The sequence below is a fragment of the Labrus bergylta genome, chromosome 9 (genome assembly GCF_963930695.1).
Source record: "Labrus bergylta chromosome 9, fLabBer1.1, whole genome shotgun sequence".
Lineage (NCBI taxonomy): Eukaryota > Metazoa > Chordata > Actinopteri > Labriformes > Labridae > Labrus > Labrus bergylta.
The window spans coordinates 13,847,308-13,868,023 of NC_089203.1; the positions used below are offsets into that span (position 1 = coordinate 13,847,308).

Genomic DNA, 20,716 nt, shown 5'->3' on the forward strand with positions numbered 1-20,716 from the left:
GCATTGTACTTATAACTATTACACTCCAAGGTACAACCTCTACTTGGCTGTTTTCTTCAATCTCTCCTGGATTGATTGGGTAGATTAGACACTTATACTGTTTATGTGTGTGCCACAGCCCGTGTTGCCTTGGGGATTTTGTTATTAGCTTAGATAGTTTTCTTTTTATTCATTCTAAGTCTTGGCGAGCTTTGTTGTTGTTTGATAGCATCCTTGGTTCACATCAGGTCAGCAGATCTCTTATTGCCGTTCTGCTGGTGTAAAAGTCTTAATAAAATCGTTGTGCTTCAGTCGGAGGTTCTGTGGAGCTTGGGATGGGTTTCCTCTGCTGAATAGGAAGTTGATTTGATCAGAAGGCCCTGCAGCATGAAACCACACTCACTAGTGCTGTTATCTCTACTTGCCTCTTCCACTCAGAGCCCCCCTGAACTCCCACGCTCACTCACATATTCACACACATAGAGAATTGCATTATCCGCAAACAGTTTGACTTTCACCTCTGAGCGATGCCCATTGTCTGTATAAGGAGAGACCCATTACGAATCCTTAGTCCCAATGGAGACATTGTGCTGCTCGCCATGCTCCCTTGTCCTTCAGCAGCGTCCTGAGATGACAGTAGATAAACAATGGGAACAAACAGTCACTCCCACCAGCATTGATCTGCTCCCTCGCCCCCCCCCCTTTCCTCACCAACAACGCCACATTGATCCCACCTACACTCAATTTATATGAAAGCCCCTCCTGCCCCAACTCCCCCTTCTACCACACTGACAAAAATGATAAATGACCAACCCCGTCCTCCCTCTGCCACCACCTCCCTGTGCCTGGCGTTAGCTGTCTGAGGCACTACAAACCTATTTCTCCGCTGTGAAATTCAATAGAGAAAGCTTTTCTAGGAAGTGTAGGGTGTTTTTTCTTTACGGAAGGAGGGTATCGTTTTCCTTGCTTCAGGTCTTTGCTATAATTGCAACACATAATGTCATATTGGCCCTATACAAACCCTGCATGACATTCATATGCGTTAATGTTAAAAAAGAGCAATGAAGGATAGTTATTACGTATTTCAAAAACATGCACTGTAGCGTTTGTATTCCTGTTGCAGCTGGCTGCTATGTTGCTCTAGACTGTCTAAAGTTGGTCAATTGTTGCACCTTTTTGGCTTAATACCTTGTGAGTAGGGGTGTGAGAATCATTAGAGGCCCCATGATACAATATTATTGCGATTTTAAACATTTTTGTGATATGCTGAGAATCGCGATACATAATATTGCGATTTAACTTTTTTAACTGCATATTTTGTCCACAAAACTAAACTAAAATAAGAACTGTTCGGTCAAATAAGAAGAAATACTCAGTCTATTCATCTCACTTCAGTCTTTTTATTTCTACACAAGTGGAGTCAAGCCCACAGACTGACCAACACTGTAATACAACTAAAACCCTGTAAAAGGCTGCATTAACTTCACAATCTGAACTGTTGGTATTTCAGTCTAATCCAACTTGAACATGATTTTTTTTTTTTTTTTTTTAAATCTTCATACCCCTCACCAGAGAGTCTATTAAACACTTAATTACACACACACCCAAACACACGCAAAACATGAATGTACTCCTTTTCTGGCCTGTGCTCACTGTAATTGTCTCTTGTCTTGCAACCATGTGTGCTTTTATAATAATAATAAAATAAAATACCGATACTTGGCGGCCATGAATCGATATAATATCGCCACACAAAATATCGCAATACTATACTGTATCGATTTTTTTCCCCCACCTCTACTTGTGATGTATCTAGCTTATGAGGTGAACATGTAATCACATGAATTTGATTGGTCAGTCCCCTTCACTCTCTGGTCAGGTCAAAGTCATTGGTAAAATTGCTCTGGTATCCTTAGAGGCTGCCTAAATGTGGTGTTGGATATCAGCATATAGGCCAGTCCATGCGCTACTCTGAAACGATATTTTATTAGCCCCCCCCCGCCCCCCCCCCCCCCCCCCCCCAAAAAAAAAGAACCAACAGGTTTCAGTTATATAATCATTTGACAATTTCAAACAACAACACTGCAATACTCGCTGAGAGTGTAATGTTTGTCGAAGAGAAATATCAGCAAGAAGTGTTTTTCAGTTTTAATTTGTGTGTTTTAAACCCCTGCTTGTTTTGGGGAGATTGTCAGTATTTGGCTTATAATTCAGACAAGGTACCTGTTTCAGGAAGATAAAATAAAAGCATCAGAATAATTCAAATAATCGGACTGTTCATCTCAATAGCTAAGTTTACTAAAGATTTTCTATGTGAATCTTTCTTTTCCAACGTGCTGTCCTAAGCTGCTTCGTTGTTACTAATACAGGTCTGAAGTATAAAAAATGATAGCTTACGTGGTCTTAACAGTTTTTTTTATTGTACAGATCCAGTGTCCCCCTGCCTGTAAATGGGGCACAGCGTGTCTATAAATAGATATACTGTGGTAGCGAGCGGTCGGTAGTTATCAGAAGAAAGAGATGGGGGGGTTGTATACTGTATGTGTGCTTTGCTTTTTATGTGCTGCGATAAGGTGAGCGAGGCTATTGATGAAGGTGTTGGTTCCGTTCTCGCCACTCTACCCCACCACCCAGGGGAGTAATTCCATCGAGGAAAGTCTCCTCCGTTTCACATCTCAGCTCCACCGTTCCCTAATGACCCCCTTCCCGCTTTGCCTCCACCCAGGCTGCAGTTTTCCCATTGCTCCCACAGCTCATCCATGCACTGCTTTTCACACTGTGAGGTAATCCATTTTAAACTTCCCGTCGCTCTCAGATCTCTCCTGCTTGAGATCCCAGATACAAAAGAAGATGAAGCGGTTGGGATCCAAACAAGTCTTGATTAAAGCATGCTCTCTCGATGAAAAAAATTCAAAGTGTTATATATTCTTCTTTGCCCTCTCTGTTTTTATTCATCTTGGTCTTTATCGTCCCCACATAACATGAATGTGTAATCATGCCATTATGCATGTGCCTGCTCAGGTTATTTTCATGTTGGATGATATCTGCGGTGATGGGATCTGACACGATCCCTCTAATGGGAGTCTAAGGGTGGGATCTTGGTTGCCTGGTGCAGAATATACAGTACAGTAGCGCTACGGAAATGCCCCAATTCTCTGTAATTGTCATTGAACACACTTTAGCTGTCTTCCCATTCTGTTCATAATTGCTCTTAGGAAAAGATTGCTCTCCCTTGTCTGGATTTTGAAGACGTGTCTCTGCCTCTTTTTCCCATTACTGTGTCAACGAATAATATTGCAATCATTTCAATTACGACAGTGCAGGGACTGAGGTCTTCAAGTAGGGCCTTGAGATGTAATTGGAGGGGTATGGGGGAATTGAGGAAAGTTTTTTCTTCTGTGAAATTGCCTCAGTCTTGGGGACAGTAAATTGAGGTGCTGAAAAATGATGTGATAATTCAGCAGCATGGGCTGGTAGAGGGAAATTGTGTAAAAGTCACTTTCTGGAGAATTAGAAGGCAAAACTACATTTCCCTCCCGAGTCCTCTGTCCTTCACGCAGGGGCACGAAATGAATTGATGGGACAGAGAGAGCGGAAAGTGTCCCTGTAAATGTTTGCAGCTTAAATGGAGCTGCCTGCCTGCTTGTACATTCAGATCGGCTGAAGGGTGGGAGGCGGAAGCAGGAGTGAGGTTTCGGCGTCTGCGTTCCACGCTATTTCACGGCCTAAGCCTTTAATAGCGGCAGCCACAATGGATGCATAAAATGAAATTCAAATTTCAGATTGATTTGATTCTATATTGATAAATGCCAAGGCTGGCTGGAAGGCAAAACAAAACTTCTACTATGCCATTTGAGTGTAACCTCTTGAAGAAGTCCTTCCTTCAATGTTAGAATAGAATTACTTTATTACTTTATTGATCCCAAACTGGGAAATTGTGGAAATTATTGTGTTATTTATCTTGTGACTGTTTGTTGCTTTAGACTTTCTTCAAAAGAAATATGAAAATTCAGGCCTTTTTAAATGTTATTTCTCTTGCAATTAAGAGTGGAAAGCTGAATGAAAATATTACAAAGTGGTCTTGCATCTGGGTTTTGGTCGTCCCAACGAGTTAGAAAAGGGGACATATCATTAAAGGTTAGGAGTAAAGACACACAGCCTCTCAACCTCTCTCTCTCTCTCTCTCTCTCTCTCTCTCTCTCTCTCTATATGCTGTTTAGTCCTGGCCTTCGTCACTCAATTGTGTCTCCTCTTAATCCCTTCAAGGCTTCTCACACAGTAACACAGCTGGCATAAGCACATTTCGAACTGTTTGCAGTGTCGAGATTAAAAGGATTACAAATTAGGGATTACACCGGTGTCATTCTTACCCGTTTAACCTTGACCCTCGCCCGGGTGTATATTTCAGACAGTCTGACCAAATAGGTTTTTGTGTTTGTTCGGTCGAGTGTTTGCACAAAAGCTCAGTAATGTTTGTCCAGGATTCAATATTTAATAAAAAGCTTTGTTGTGATGTCGTTTGGATTGTAGATCTTCTAATGAGTCTCTGGGGTTCGACTTGGCTGTGATTGAGCCACTTTGGTACATCAGTTCACATAAATGACAACAACAGTTTCCTTTGGGTGAGTGTTGTATGGATTACTGCCCTCCACATTTCCTGCTGCACGCTTTCTGTTCTCCTGAACACATCGTTACTACTGCGTTTCCATGGAGGACGTGTGGTTGCCAAGGCCTGCAGTGATTGAACATGGAGGGGTCATTGCTTATTTCTGTCAGTCAAGGGTAAGGGGAAGGGTTGGGTAGATGCACAAGAGAGAGAGAGGGGGGGGGGGGGGCACTGTTTGTTCTTGAGGGTGCAATGAGTCCAGTTCTCCATTAAAAGTTAATATTGAAATGAAAAGGAACAGCTAGTCCGACTCTGCTGGACGGTGTTAATGTACTGACTCACCTCTCGAGCCCTGGGACACTCAGGCTCATTCACACGTTGCACCAGCAGCGTCAAGGGGAGAGGGAGAGAGGAACAGTACATGTGAAGCTACATATGGCCAGCCCTCACGTTGTTTATCCAGAGAGTTGTTACAGCTGAGCGCCAGGCTCCGTCCCCCCTGTTCCTCATCTTCCCTCATTAATCTAGCAGTATGCTTCTGGCTGGCTTCCCATGAGAAGAGGGAGCAGCTTTGAGTGACCACCCACCCTGAGGAAAAGCATTAGCCCGTCCTCTCGGCCGTCACCTGCTATTGTTTATGCCTCCACTTTGGTATGTCCCCATCTTTCAGCTGCTATAACTTAAAGAGGGCTATGTATTAATTGATGTTTGTAAAGCTGCAAGATTGATGGTCGCCTCGGGGTGAATTTGTCAGACATTTCTCCCAGCAATCTGTTTTTTTTTTTTTTTTTTTGTCAAGGTTTGGTAGTTCATCATTTTCCTCCTTCCCTTTGCTCTTGTCTCCCTCTCCCCACATTATTCCTTATTACTCCTCCTGCCACCTCCATTTAAGAAGACCTTTAGGCCACGTGTGCTATTACAGAGCTCATATGCAGCCTGGGATGTTTCCATCACTGAAAACGAAAAAGGCTGGCTCTCAGATACGTATTTGTCTCCATCTGCCTCTCCCTTTTATGCATGAGTTAAGACATTGACTCTCCTTGGCAGACTGAGACAATCTGGTTCCTACACACCTTTTGGCTGCGCTTTACCTTATCGTTATGTCTGCTGGCTATACCTCTCATCAGACGCTGCCGAGCATGAAATATTCATGTTCTCTTTCCTTCCTCCTCTGCATTTTTGCATCTATTATCTTGTTGGAAGGAGGACAGAGGCGTTTGCGCTTGTATGTTGGCTTCTTTTAAAAGTACATATGGAACAGAAAGTAAAAGGAACATTAGACGAGATGGGTGTACAGACATTTAAGATCCATCAGCCATTCAGTTAGTGTATATATATCCACATCTCCATTATTGTCTGATGTATTGTACTCCTTATTTTAGCCTCCTCGATCTCAGAGCTATATCTTCTCACTCAGGGCCTTGAGCTTTACCTCTATATGTCGGCAACTCTCTCTCTTGCTTCCCCCTCTCCGACCACCCCTCTCTCTCTCTCTCGCTCTCTCCCTCGCTCTCTCTCTCCCCCTCTGTCTCTCTCCCTTCCTTTCTTTCTTTGTATCTCAGTCTGAAGGTCAACATTGGGAGGCGGTCATCACTACTGCGAACTGGGCAAGGACTGAGGTTTTTTCTTCTATGCCTCTGCTCTGTTTGTGTTGTGTCACCATTTAATCTGCTCCCCAGCCGTGTCAACAGTGTCATTAGAGTCGGGGCCAGAGCTCATCGTCTCCCTGCAAATGAAGATAACATGTCTCACTCCTGATTAATCATTAAAAGAAAAAAGACTTTGGATTGCCTCTTTTGAGAGCTGAGCCGGGTTGTTTCTCTTTTAATTCATAATTGCATCATTAATAAAGTAATTCACTTGCATGTATGTTCCATAAAAATATATTGTTTAAGCTTGTGATTCTTCTAGTTCTGAAAATCAAACCATAGAAGTTACCTTATGGCAATGTATATAAACAAGTGGTGTAGTTCACGTTTGGATACTCGTTTTGCTGCCTCATGCATGTGCACATTAATGTTGGTTCTCACTGCTCCATGGATGATCAGGTAGGAGCAGTACAGGGGGAAAAAAATTGCAAAGGCAGGGATCAGGAAGAGTGTTAGCAAGTTAACATTTCAGCTCGTAAATAAAAATGCAAATGCTTCACGAGGAAAAGGGTCAGTGCAATGTATTTTTCAGACGTCTAGGATACACAAAAAAAAAATCATACAAACAATTGAACCTACTTTTAGACTCATGGCTAGTCTGTGTCATCTTTTCTGATTTATTTAAATGAGTATGAAATGTTGTCATACTGTCTTGAGGCCCCCAAATAGAGTTGAACAGAAATTGTAGGTATTTTATAGTATGAGCAAATATCTTAAAGATTTTACCTCATCATTGGAAGTTTAATTTTATTTTCTGGAGGTCTTATTCCTTTGCTTAAATGACCTGTTAAAAATGTTGAAGGCCCTTGTGTTTTGTTAAGTCGTCTCCCCGGTCGTCTCTCCTGCGCCCTTGTTTCCGGGGAGCAGTCACTTCCTGTGGCTAATCATACTTTGATATGCCCTGGCACGAACCCCGGCTCCCTCAGAAATGAACAAACAAGGTACCGGAGGGATCTTCAAGCGACCAGTGTGCTGTTGGTTTTTGTCTGCTGTGCTGTGATACATCCTCTGAACGCCCACTGTTTCTTCACGGCCTCTCTTTACATTACTGTGCCACCCTGTGAGGAGCGTTTTTTTTTTTTGGACACGACTCAGAAAAACAAGTGTGATTTCTTTTACTGCACTCAAAGGGAGATTTGAGGCATCCTGTTAAGCTTGGCTGTAGGGCTAAGGGGGGCACTTGGTAGAATGCTGACATTGATTACATTAAAGGGACACTATATGGGCTTGGTTTTCCCCCTCATGAAGTGCTCTGCCACCAGGAATGATCGGAGGATTATCTGTATGGAATTCTTTCTTTCTTTGATATGAAATGTATCCCCTGTCAGGCTGTGAAAAGGCAATCATTTATTCATCGTAATGCTACCAGATGGATGATTGTAGCCCATAGGACTTTCTGTGCTCAGCATGGTATTGGCAGTCTTTTATTTTTAATGTCCCTCACCTTTAATTAAACTGTAGCTTTATAGTGCTACTGATAAAACCTTTGATGACATAATCAAATCCACTGTATGTTTGAGACGTGTCTGCTGAGTTTTGATGGCTTTGGTGGTCACTGTTTAATGTCTTTGGGTTGAGAGGGGGGGGGGGGGTGTGGGGGGTGTGTGTGTGTGTGTGTGTGTGTGTGTGTGTGTGTGTGTGTGTGTGTGTGTGTGTGTGTGTGTGTGTGTGTGTGTGTGTGTGTGTGTGTGTGTGTGTGTGTGTGTGTGTGTGTGTGTGTGTGTGTGTGTGTGTGTGTGTGTGTGTGTGTGTGTGTGTGTGTGTGTGTGTGTGTGTGTGTGTGTGTGTGTGTGTGTGTGTGTGTGTGTGTGTGTGTCGCCTAATGGACGGAGCATTTCCTTGCTAAGGTAATGATGCTCTTCTCTCAATTCTCCGGTGCACCTCTAAATGGAGAAGCGGTGTTTTTATAAGTGACTGGCTCACACTGTTCTAATGCCGTATCTTGTTCTTTTCACACATGACTTGATGGAGATTGACTTAAGAGCTGGTGTATTATGTTAGGTACGGGGATGTGCATTAGGTGTGGTGAGGGGTTTTCTCCCCGACTAAAGAGTACCTCTGTTGCCAGGTTTTGTCTGTCACTGTCACCCACACCTCTGCTCTTGGATCCCTTCTCTTCCACAAACTCACTTTTCTCCATTCTCCCACACTTCATTTCAGTCTTGAGAATTTTGAGTATTTGAGTGAAATAGAAGGCGAGTGTCCCCTTTGGTGATGGCTTCACTATGCACTAGTCCCAACCTAACTGAAGCGAGAATTGGCTCGCCTCGAGGCTTTGTTGTCACTCATATTCTGCCTATTGATTATTTTTGTGTGTGCGCGTGTATGAGCGCACACACAGGAGTTATGCGAGTGTGTAGGGGGGAAATTGGCAGCTCTTCCTTTGTGTAGGTGAATGCAAGGACTACTTTGGAGTGAACTTTTGGAGTGTTGGCGCTGGCAGGAAAACACACATCTCCCACACACAGCCAAAACCCACACAACAAAGGAATCATGATTTGTTCTATAGGAGCTGCTGATTTTGACACCATTTTCCTGCTTCTTTTCCAGGTTAGGAGGTCCGATCCTTAGGGAATGATCCTGCTGAGATGACCTGCGTGGCTTCGCTTTCCTCAAGAGATTATTCTGAAATCAAAAGAGCGGAAGGAAAGACGGGCTCGCATGAAGGACAGGTGATGGAGCCCTCCAGCTCTCTCTACCAGTGACTCGGCCCGCCCGCCCCTCCACCTGAGGAAGCGTGTACCGGCAGTCCAAGACCCCCTTTTCCTCTGCCATGGTGACATAAGCAGCGCTGCAGAATGAGGGAGAGCCAACGTGAGACCGTCTCATTTCTTTCTCCAGTAGCTGCTGCAGCTGCTCCCTTAACTCTGTTTATATCGAGCTGCATAAAAAACTGATTCTGTCGTGAATAGTGCCCAGCTGGCCGTTTTCTTGAGAGACTGTCCCCCAAGGCGCGTCGCCGGGCCTGTGGGGTGGAGCGGCGTGGCTCGAGACGATGCTGGGATGTGTGACAAGAGTCCGTCGGCTGGTCCGTCTCCTCCCCCTGCAGACCTCCCTCCTCCTCCTCTTCCTCTTCTGCACCATCAGCGTCTTCATCTCTGCCTACTTCCTCTATGGCGTCAAGCGCGAGCTGGAGCCATCGTCCGGAAACGGAGGCGTCTCCGGTGCCGAGGGAGAGTCAGCCGACTCTGACGACCCAAGAGTCACTCCGTCCCGGCTGCTGCCTCTGCGGGGCGTCTCTGGAGGTCCTGGGATGGACCCCGGAGGGGCCAGGACGGACCCTGTGGTTCTGGTGTTTGTTGAGAGCCAGTATTCTCAACTGGGGCAGGAGATCGTGGCCATCTTGGAGTCTGGCCGCTTCAGGTATCGGACTGAGATCTCTCCCGGTAAAGGGGACATGCCCACATTGACGGACAAAGAGAGAGGGCGCTTCACTCTGGTGATTTATGAAAACATTCTCAAGTATGTTAACTTGGATGCCTGGAACCGAGAGCTTCTGGACAAATACTGCGTGGAATATGGAGTGGGCATCATTGGCTTCTTCAAGGTTAGAATAACAACACACTCCCTCAGCCTCCTCTCTCATCTCCCTCCTCTCTCTCCTCTCTCTCCTCTCACTCACACCTTCTGCCCTGTCCATCTGGCTCCACGGTCTCTAAGGAGATGGGATTCGCAGGGTTGGAAAGACCTGCCTGGTTCAATATCACTCAGTCCCACTGCGCTGTTACTCTTAACTTCTATTTCTTTTCTTTTCTTTCTTCTGCAATCTCTCTCTCTCTTGCTTTTCTGACCTTGTTTTCTCCCCTTTGTTTCTATAAGGTCTTCTGCCTCTCTTCTTCCTCTATCTCTCTCTTCTTCTCTCTCTTTCCCAGTAATCCCTGGCTGAGCCTGTTTGCCCAAGGCCTGTTTTCAGGTCTTATGGTTTTAATCACCATCTTGAAGCCATGGAGAGAATATAGAAAGAGATGTGAAGGCATAGATGGTGTTGCAGTGATGTTAGGTGGTGGAGGAGAAGGTTAGAAGAGAAAGCAGGGTGGGATTTACTGTCTATGGGGAGAGGACGGGGAAAAAAGAGCGAGGGTATGCATCCCAATGACCTGACACAGAACACAGCTGCTCGGCTCTCTGAACCAAACTGTTTGCAGTATTATCTAAAAGTCCTGTGTTTTCTTTTTTTTACTTCAACATATAACTCTATCAGTATGTACAAGATATAGTGGAACAGAATGCAGAATGTGTTTTTGTGGTAATTACAAACTTGTTACAATTTTAAGAATAACTGAAAAAAATGAATATGAATCAATAACAACATTATTTATCAGCTTGATTGACTCTTACATCCTTTTTGAATTTTGACAGAATATGCCTCAAGAAATAATTTTGAACTCTTTACTTATTTCTGAAGTCCACAAAAGAAAGTTAAGCTTAACTTCTGTTGAAGATCTCAGACACGTTAGATTTAGAAGCGGTTAATCGTTTGCTTTTTATTTATTTATTTATTTTTTATTTTTTGGGGCTTTTTGCTCCTGTAATTGAGTGATAGGACAGTGGATAGAGTTTGAAATCAGGAAGAAAGAGAGTGGGGAATGACATGCGGGAAAGGAGCCACAGGTCGGATTTGAACCTGGGCCACCCGCTTGGAGGACTACAGCCTCCATACATGGGTTGCACGCACTAACCACTGCGCCACCAGTGCCCCCCTATCGTTTGCTTTTTACATGATTTCTATTCATGGTCAGTCTTGAAATCAATCTGAATGACTGAAGCCTCCCAAAACCCATTTAAAAGTTTGTTAGAAAGTGTTTCATCTCTCCAGTCTTATTGACCTTGAAAAGAGGTTTCATTATGTAGAGTTTTTGTTTTTCTTATTACATTTCTGCAAAGAAAATCCATATTTATGTGTGAATTAAAAGCCCATACCCTGATAATAATTTAAGGCACTATTTGTGACAAAGAAAAGGTTACTACCTCTACACCTTTATACATTTTTACTTTAACAAGGCCAAAATGAAAGCGATAATATTATTAATAAATCATACGTTAGGTAAGAGTTAAACTGATTGTAATTTTTTTTTTTTTTTAAACATACACCCTAAACATCTGAGAGAAAGTCAGGGTCGACAAAACAGAACATCCCAAAGCACATTTAGTGGTGACATTTGAAGTACAGCTTAAGTTAAAGTGCGGCAAAAGGATGACTTGCTTATCTGTGGAAATAGAGGTGTGAGAGATTTGAAGAATGAGGAATTTGGGAGGGGAAATTTCATTGAATAATCACTGAACCCTCAGTCTTAATATCTTAGAGCGCACAGCAGGAGGCTATTCAGTTTGACTGCAATCTCAGCGTTCAGCAGATTGAGCGTAGCAGGTAGAAGCTGCCACATGCCTTTTGCGTTTGAGTAGGCCTGACATTCCTTATTTCACACGTGAGTGGAGAAATGAGGGAATTATATCCAATACGTCTTCATCACTCTCATGTATGATGAATCTGAGTTGTTTCTTTTTCTACTCTCTGTCGATCAGGCCAATGAAAACAGTCTCCTCAGCGCGCAGCTCAAAGGCTTCCCCCTCTTTCTTCACTCCAACTTGGGTCTGAAGGACTGCACCGTCAACCCCAAGTCCCCCTTGCTCTTCATCACTCGATCAGGGCAGCCCCTGCCAGGCCCACTCCCCGGGGATGACTGGACTGTTTTCCAGTCCAACCACTCGACGTACGAGCCCGTGCTGCTGGCCAAAACCCAATCAGCCGAGAGCATTGCATCCATGGGGCAGAATGCTGCTCTGCTGCCGTCGGTGGTGCAGGACCTCGGACTTCACGACGGCATTCAGAGGGTCCTGTTTGGCAACAACTTGGTCTTCTGGCTGCACAAGCTGGTTTTTGTGGACGCTGTGGCCTTTCTGACAGGGAAGAGGCTCTCGTTGTCTCTGGAGCGCTACATCCTAGTGGACATCGATGACATCTTTGTCGGCAAAGAGGGCACGCGCATGAAGGTGCCGGATGTAAAGGTGAGTTTGTGCATGTGTGTCAAAGTAAAGAAAAGTTTGTAAGAGTAGAAACTGAACCCACTTATTTATTCATAAACTGGTGTTTTCAGCAGCCCTTTGACGATTATATAAAAATTGCCTCACACATAGCATGCGCTGTCCCCTGCCAGTCTACCAGAAAGCCCTTCTTCTCGCTCCTCTTCTCCTTTTCAATGCGCTCGTCCCAGTAGGCCGCTCAAAGCTGACAGGCCCCACTGCTCATACTGTCACACAAGCTCCACTGCGATGAATATTTCAGGGGCCCAGAGACATACAAAGAATGTTGAAAAGCTCCGTGCCTGCGTCCCCTCAGAGCAGAACAGGCCCCCTCACATGTGGAGGCAGAGGGTGGAAGAGAAGACTATGCAAGAAAGCATCAAGGCCTCCTCCTGGCAGCAAAACGGCAAGCTTTTAGGATGGTATCACACCCTGACAAGATGGAGAAATGTGAGAGAGGGTGTGTGCTGCGAGTCTAATCCAGCGCTGAGATCAAATGAAACAAACACCCGAATCAGAGGAGAGAGAAAATATCAAACGGAATGAAAAAGAGGAGTGAGGCAACTGGGACTGGATGTTGGATGTTTACCGAAAAAAGAAACTTGCAGAATGAAATATGTATGTGGGCACGCGTATGCGAGGTGTTCACGCTTCCTCATTAATGCACTCGTGCACCAGCATGAGCGCAACGTGCACTGACTCACTCTTCTTTTCCTCCCACTGTTTCAGGCCCTGCTGGAGACACAAAAGGAGCTGCGCACGCATGTGCCCAACTTCACCTTCAATCTGGGCTTCTCAGGGAAATTCTTTCACGCTGGTAAGATGCTTGCCTGAGTAGAGAAACTGTGCTGCTGTTAACTAGAGCAGAGACTGTAGCATGAAGTCAAATACAAAACATTTTTCAGAGGGTGACGTTACAATCTCCCCTTCCTGTTTTTTTAATGCCATGACTTTATTGTATATCCCTAAATGCTTTAATATTTCAAATGTTCTCTTTCTGACCCCATTTCCCCTTTGCCTCTTTTTTGTCTTTGTCCATTCTTGTCCTCTCAATTTCCTATTTTCCAATCACACCTTGCTTCCCTCTCTCTCTCTCTCTCTCTCTCTCTCTCTCTCTCTCCTGTCCAGGATCTGATGAGGAGGACCTGGGAGATGACCTGTTGCTCTCCTACGTGAAGGAGTTCTGGTGGTTCCCTCACATGTGGAGCCACATGCAGCCCCATCTTTTTCACAACCAGTCTGTGCTGGCCGAGCAGATGTTGCTCAACAAGAAGTTTGCCATGGTGAGTCACAGGGGTCTAAGGTCCGATCACAACTCAGTTCCCCAATCTTCACTCTGACTAGAGGTGTTGGATGTTTTAAAGTCCTGGTAGATTTTGATACTTAAAGCAAGAATATGCATTTTTTTTTTACACTTAAATGTAGCAGAAATCAAATATGTCAGACGTATATAACTCTGAGTCATGACTGTCTACAATGAGTGTGACATCCGAGTGATGCTGTCTGAGCCGTATCTACAGCGTGTTTACATGGACGGGACGGCCTGCCGGCTCATCCCCTCGCATAAAAAAGTTGTTTAATTGAGGGACTAGAGAAAACGAGAATAACATACTGTACTCACTGCTTATTTGCGTTTTTAGATCACGGTCATTTCGTGTAAATTTACATGCACTGTGAAGCTACGAGCAAACTAAAGAGCGCTAGCATTGGCATGCTAACACAACAATGCAGCTCGAGTTGTTTTGGCGACATCTACTGGATCTACTGAAAAACAGCCAACACTTTTTGAACATCTCCTTCATCAGTGATGCAGCAGACAAGACACTGATGTCACAGTGTACAGAACAGCCAAGCAAACTCAAGCTGTTCCGATAAATAAGTCGGTAATCAATAATAGCGATTAGATTTCTTGCTGTGCACAGCATGAGGCATTTTCTGCACATCAGGAGGACAGGGTGGGAGTGGTTACCTTGGAGCTCCTGCCTACTGCTCCTACTTTAAAAAGTGACGTTGGCTATTAGAAATGATCCGATGACAGAAAAAGCAAATGGCTGCATGAATTTGTAGACACATTTTTAATTTCTGACAATCCCATCAGTGCTAATCTCAGTAACCAACACATTGTGCTTTCTCTTGCTCAGACTTGATGAAAGACGGGGTGTGTTTGCCTGTTGACAAAATTAAATGTGAAGCTGTGGCAGCAACATGTTAAGTTTGCAATGTCAGCAATCTGAAACAGCTGTAAGAAGAGCAGGAAACAGGAAGGAAGATGTGCTATCTGCTCCTCTACCAATAAAGCTACTAGTTAAAACAGTAATGAGTAAATATGAATAAACAAAAATCACTGAAAAGATGTTGACCAAAGTGATGTCAGTAATGTGGTTTAATTGAATAAAAATTAAAGGAAGCTTTAAATGAATGTACCTTACTGTCTCTCACCTAATGACAAGTCTTTTTTTGTAATGATTAATAGTCTATTGATATTATATACAAATTTAATAATAAAAAATATTTTGTCAGAGACATTTGACATTAACATGACATGAAATGTGAGCGTTAAAACATCCAAGAACAATTACCAACACATTTAAACTTAATAAACATTATCGATTCAAATATAAGAGGGATGAACAAAAGCATGAAACGCTTTCAGATTTAAACAATTTCATTTATCCCAGAGGGGAAATTCAGTTTCACATCCTTCAAAGTCACACAAAGAAATCCCCAAAAAAAAGCAAACCTGGGCGGCAGCAGCAGCAGCAGCAGCAGCATAAATACATTAAAATAACAGATCAGATCAGCTAACTGCATTGCTTTCACTCTTGTTCTAATTCAGTGTACCCCTCTGGTTCTCCAAGTGTACAATAGTTTTCTGCTTTTTTTTTAATAAGCAGCATTAACAGCAAACTATATAAATGTAATTATTTGGGGGCGAATGGCCCAGGTTCAAATCCGACCTTTGGCTCTTTGCCCGCATGTCATTCTCCACTCTCTTTCTCACTGATTACTGACTCCACTGTCCTGTCTCTAAAATAAAACCATAATAAGCCCAAAAATGACAAAAAAAATTCTTTAAAAGGGATAATCCTCCACCTTATCAAACATCCTATATATCAGTTCTAAATTAGTAAAGCAGTTCCTTCCTTACATATAGACAGTTTGGATCAGCAAGTGGTGGATTCAAGTCAAGACATTTAGATTTAAATAGACTTAGGGGAAAAGTATTTATTATGTATTTGGCTGACATCTTTAACCACATTGAGACGTAAAGTATAGCAGACCAAAATGTATAAAGAAATCAGGCAACTCAAGAACATATTTATTTTAATACCATCTTCGTCAAGTTGGTAGAGCAGGTGACCCGTATACGGAGGATACAGACCTCAACGCATCGGCCAGGATCGGCCTAGGATCTTTAGTGAATGTCTACCCCACTCTCTCCTCCCAACATTCACCGTCTCTCTTCAGCTGTCCTATTAAATAGTCCAAAAAGAAAAAAACAAACAAACAAAAAAGCTCACGCACCCTGAGCTCCAAACCAAACCAACTTAACGCAGCCTGTATGGTGCCTGTAGGCTATTTCTTAACTATATATTTTTCTCTCTGTAGGAACACGGGATCCCCACTAACATGGGCTACGCGGTAGCACCTCACCACTCTGGCGTGTACCCGGTCCACATTCAGCTGTACGACGCCTGGAAGAAGGTGTGGGGCATCAAGGTGACCAGCACAGAGGAATACCCACACCTGAAGCCGGCCCGCTTCCGACGGGGTTTCATCCACAGTGGAATAAGTGTAAGATCACTGAACATCCATGCAGCCTCATTATCGAGTTACTTCCTGCCCATTGTTTTCCACTTTACTTTCCTCTTGGCTTCTCATACTCCATTACTGTTTAGCCAGTGATCATTTTCAGGGTTCTCTTTCTACATCTACATATCCTTTAGTCATTAATTATCCCTCCACCTCTCCTCTGTTCTTTTATTCTTCTGTCATGGTGACTCGCCATCATCAGTTTCTCCATCCTTTTCTCTCTTCCTGTACTTCACCGAAGTGTTGCCCCTGAAGATGCTGAGCAGAATCTCATTTATCACAGAAGTCCTCAGAAAGGCAATCATCTCATTAGTTTAGCTGGGTTTCCTTCAACAGAGTGGGAGATGATGATGATGATGATGTAGTCAGGTCTTGCATGAGTCACCCGTCTGAGTTGTACCTCCTAGCAGCCTTCTGCATCATAACTGAGACTGACACTTCAGGCATAGCAAGTTTCTTCACAAAACCAATCACCAAAATGTCAACAACCAGAGAAACTGCACTCCTTTCAGCTTCACGCTGCTAGGCAGCACTCAATAATAAAGTTATGAGAGCAGATATAAAGTTGAATAGATTATATTCATGTAGTTCAAAAGAGAGGGGGAAAAATCATATCTATTTCTTTCCCAGGTTGACCTTCAGCGCTGATAGAAAACAGTGCTGCCTCAGTCCGGTTTCCTTTGTAGTGTTGGCATTCAGCCGGCCTGTGTGGTCTCAGAGCTGTGTTCTCGTCCTTGAGATAGCGCCGTCTGAATGGACAGTCTCCACTGCTTACTGATGATTGATATTCAGTTCCCCTGACACTCCAAACTGTAAACCCATTTCCATGAATTTCCATATAGACTCAGAGTGAATAAGAGGTTTGCTTTGGCTAGATGAGCTGCATAATATGAATGTTATTGAAAGCAAACAATGTGTGGGGTAACTGCCTGGAGTGCTGACAGTTCTGCTCTCTGTGGAGGTTTTGCTTGTGTGTTTGTGTTTTTGTGTGTGAGCGCATTTCTTTGTGATTTTTTAGTTTAATGCCTGTGATTTTTTTTTTTTTCTTCCTCTTTGCAGCTTTGTGACTTTGTATTTGTTTATTTCACAGGTGCTGCCCAGGCAGACGTGTGGTCTTTTCACACACACCATCTTCTACAAAGACTACCCCGGCAGCCCGAATGAACTGGACAAGCTCATCAACGGAGGAGAACTCTTCCTCACAGTTCTCCTGAACCCTGTGAGTCAGACTGACATCGACACAGCTCTGTTTTTGTCCCTCACACTCTGTGAAAGCCCTTCAACTTGTGATGTAAAGTGAAGGACAGGAAAATGACTGTCCGCATTATGCGTCTCTTTTTTTTATACAAATATGTGAATGCTTCTTCTATACGAGGAGAAACGCAATGTTAAAATCTCACCATGGTTTGTTACTAGATGATAAAAAGTGTGTTTCTTTTGATGTCCTTATCTGGAACATGTTATTTATTATAATGAGATCAGTGCAGATAAGGACTTTCTTTTCAGTGTCTGCCTTTGTAAAACCAAAATACAGTAGCGTCTGTCCCCTCCTAAATTTTTGGAACAAGGAGCCCTTATTGTTCAAACTATTTAATCGTCGTGTGGTCATCGCTAAAGCCGCTTCTTCTTTTTTTTTTAAAGGGAAGCTTCAAAATCTATTGGAGTCTGCAGTGGCTCATCACTGACACTCTCTCAGGATGGGTTCACAACTCCATGCCCGACTTTAAACTATAGTTATGATCTCATTTTACGATGCAGATAAGACCAAGCTGATGTTTTTTTACCAGATCAACGACCCGGTCACAAAATGTACCTGTGCTTTCCACTGTTGATGGAAAGGAGATTGAGGTTGTAGACTGTTACAAATACCTGGGTATATTGATTGATGACTCCCTTTAAACCACATGTACTGTGTCTGGTGAAAAAGCTGAGGATAAAATTGGGTTTTTATTTTAGAAACAAATTGTGTTTTTCTTTACATGTAAAAAAGCATCTTGTCGCTGAAACTTTTTTTTTTTTACCTGTTTTAGATAATGGTGATCTTTTGTACATGCACACCTCTGCTAAGTGTCTCAATATGGTTGATACAGCATACCATGCATCCTTGAGGTTCATTACAAATTGTAACGCTCTGACTCACCAACGTGACTTGTACTCTCGAGTTGGATGGCCCACTTTGGCGACCCGTAGGCTCATACACTGGTACACCTTTATATATAAGGCAATTCTTGGTCTGCTTCCTCTCTATCTATGTGTTTTTATCTTGCAGAGAAGTACCAGACAGTATTCTTGGCGTTCTCAGGACCTCTTTATGCTCTCTGTCCCAAACGCTCGGACAGAAATTGAAATTAAAAAAAGCATGTGGCAGAAATAGTGACATTAAGCAGTTTCTCTGATAAGATTGCTAAAAGTCATTATACTGTCTGATTTCATGAATAATCAAATGAATATGCTTGTGAGTTTGTGGTTTGCTTTATCATTTAGTTGATTTTATGATTTAATCTGACAATCAGTAAAAAAACAAAAAGATTATAATTGTATTATACTGAACATCATATGACAAAACTATAACATTGATTTCAAAGTCAAGTCAGGTGTATAGTTCTGCATTCCCTATCTGTTTGTAAATCAGTGAAACCAACACTTATTGCTGCTCTACCTAAATCCGTCACATGGAACATTTGTCTGAGGCTAGTGTGCCGGTTGTAGGTTATAACACCCATTACTCATTTGTACACATTCTTCTTTCCTGTTCACAGATTAGCATCTTCATGACCCATCTGTCCAACTATGGGAATGATCGCCTCGGCCTGTACACCTTCAAGAGCCTGATGATGTTCGTCCAGACGTGGACCAACCTGAAGATGCAGACGCTTCCACCTGTTCAGCTGGCTCAGAAATACTTCAGCCTGTTCCCCTCCGAGAGGGATCCCCTCTGGCAGGTAGGACTCACATGTTGATGGATTTATTATGGCTTTGTATACACATTTGACTCTTTTTGGAACCATACCATAACTTCCTATGTTATTTTAACATGACCTTTATAGGCTGCTAATGACACTTCATGGCTGATTTTGATCTCTTTAGATATGACATTATACTGAAGTAGCTTGTATATGAATGAGTTTTGTAAAAAGAGTTTGTTCAATCATTGATTAGGCAGCTGTTTTTAACCATGACAACATGTTATATTAAAAGCCTCTCCTTTGCTTACAGTAGTGTTTGACCAACAGATAAAAACAAACAAAGATGACCTGCTTTCTCTTGTGTTTTAAATGTACATCTTTTGTTAGAATTCTGTACAAACCATACTCAAAAACAGATCATTGTTTGTCTTTTTGCGGCTACAGGATCCTTGTGAGGACAAAAGGCACAAGGACATCTGGTCAAAAGAGAAAACATGTGACCGCTTCCCCAAACTGCTTGTCATCGGGCCTCAGAAGACAGGTGAGAAGCTGCAGAGTTTTAGCACCCCCTACAGGAAGAATTTAAAATGGACTGCATCAGAGGATTATGAGCAGTCATGTCCTGTTTGAAATTCAACAAGGTTTATATTCATTATTTGAGAGTAGTGTTAGCAGACTTCATTGTGATTCTTTATGGCTATATTTATTGTTACTGTACCTGTCAGTCGCACTCTCCTAAACCTCTTATTCTAATCCTTACATTTATTTATTTTTATAGTCTAAACTACTTGTTCTTTCTCTCAGGGACAACTGCTCTGTACCTGTTCCTCGGCATGCACCCTGACCTGACCAGTAACTACCCCAGCAAAGAGACCTTTGAGGAGATCCAGTTCTTCAATGGACACAACTACCACAGAGGCATCGACTGGTGAGGAACCTCAAAGTTCAACATCAGTAATGATGGCGTGCTGAATGCAATATCTTATTTTTTTAACTTTCAACACCATAAAATGATTTAATTGTTCATTGATCTGATGTTTTTTTTGCTTTAGTGTTCTCTTGTTTTTTTTATTTTAGTGAGCTTATCATCTCCTTTTTAACATTTTAGGCATTGAAACAACTTATTCTACGCCTAATAATTTAGCATTCCTAATCTCCATATTAAAAAGACAAAAAAAGCAATAACTCCTGTGGGCACTCATTAGTGGTGGCTGGTGTAAAAACATGAAATAAATGTTGATGATGATGAAACTCTGGTGTAATGAGATCAAAATGTTTCTTCATGGGGAAGTTCTAAGTCCTGATAGATTACAACTTTAACCATGTAAAAATATAGAAATACAGCTCATAAAGTCAATGTGGGAAGTTCAGGTAAAACATTACTGATCAGGAAAAAGGAACCGTACAGTTTCAAGGAGTCATGGTTGTTGTAGTTCTAATAAATATTATCTCCTTAAACAGCAAGCTTCTCAACCTGACATAATTTTCCCAATATATGTATGTAGGAATGCAGGTATTATAGTACTTTGAAATAACATTGAATAGTAACTGACTTTCCCATTAAATGTTCAAGGACAGCTTCTGTGGTAATGTAAATTAAATCAAGAATCCAAATAGCAAAATGATGCCAAAGCCACATGCAACCACAGATTCCTTCATCAGTTAAATCTTCAAGAGCAGTCCAGAAATACAATCTTACTTACTTAGTGCTTTCAGTGATTTATGTCTTTGTAGAGTTAAAT

General features: G+C 42.6%; 1 protein-coding gene across 1 annotated transcript in view; it reads left to right on the top strand.

Annotated features, from left to right (window-relative positions):
- The window catches only part of ndst1a (N-deacetylase/N-sulfotransferase (heparan glucosaminyl) 1a), a 47,944-nt gene that overhangs the window by 23,416 nt on the left and 3,812 nt on the right, over positions 1-20,716 (top strand). Inside the window, exons 2-10 of the mRNA XM_020645303.3 lie at positions 8,785-9,781; positions 11,758-12,240; positions 12,985-13,072; positions 13,384-13,538; positions 15,865-16,050; positions 17,159-17,287; positions 18,828-19,010; positions 19,419-19,515; positions 19,779-19,902. Of these exons, the coding sequence (XP_020500959.1) occupies positions 9,230-9,781; positions 11,758-12,240; positions 12,985-13,072; positions 13,384-13,538; positions 15,865-16,050; positions 17,159-17,287; positions 18,828-19,010; positions 19,419-19,515; positions 19,779-19,902 (1,997 nt within the window). The 5' untranslated portion in view covers positions 8,785-9,229. The remainder of the gene's footprint in view (positions 1-8,784; positions 9,782-11,757; positions 12,241-12,984; positions 13,073-13,383; positions 13,539-15,864; positions 16,051-17,158; positions 17,288-18,827; positions 19,011-19,418; positions 19,516-19,778; positions 19,903-20,716) is intronic.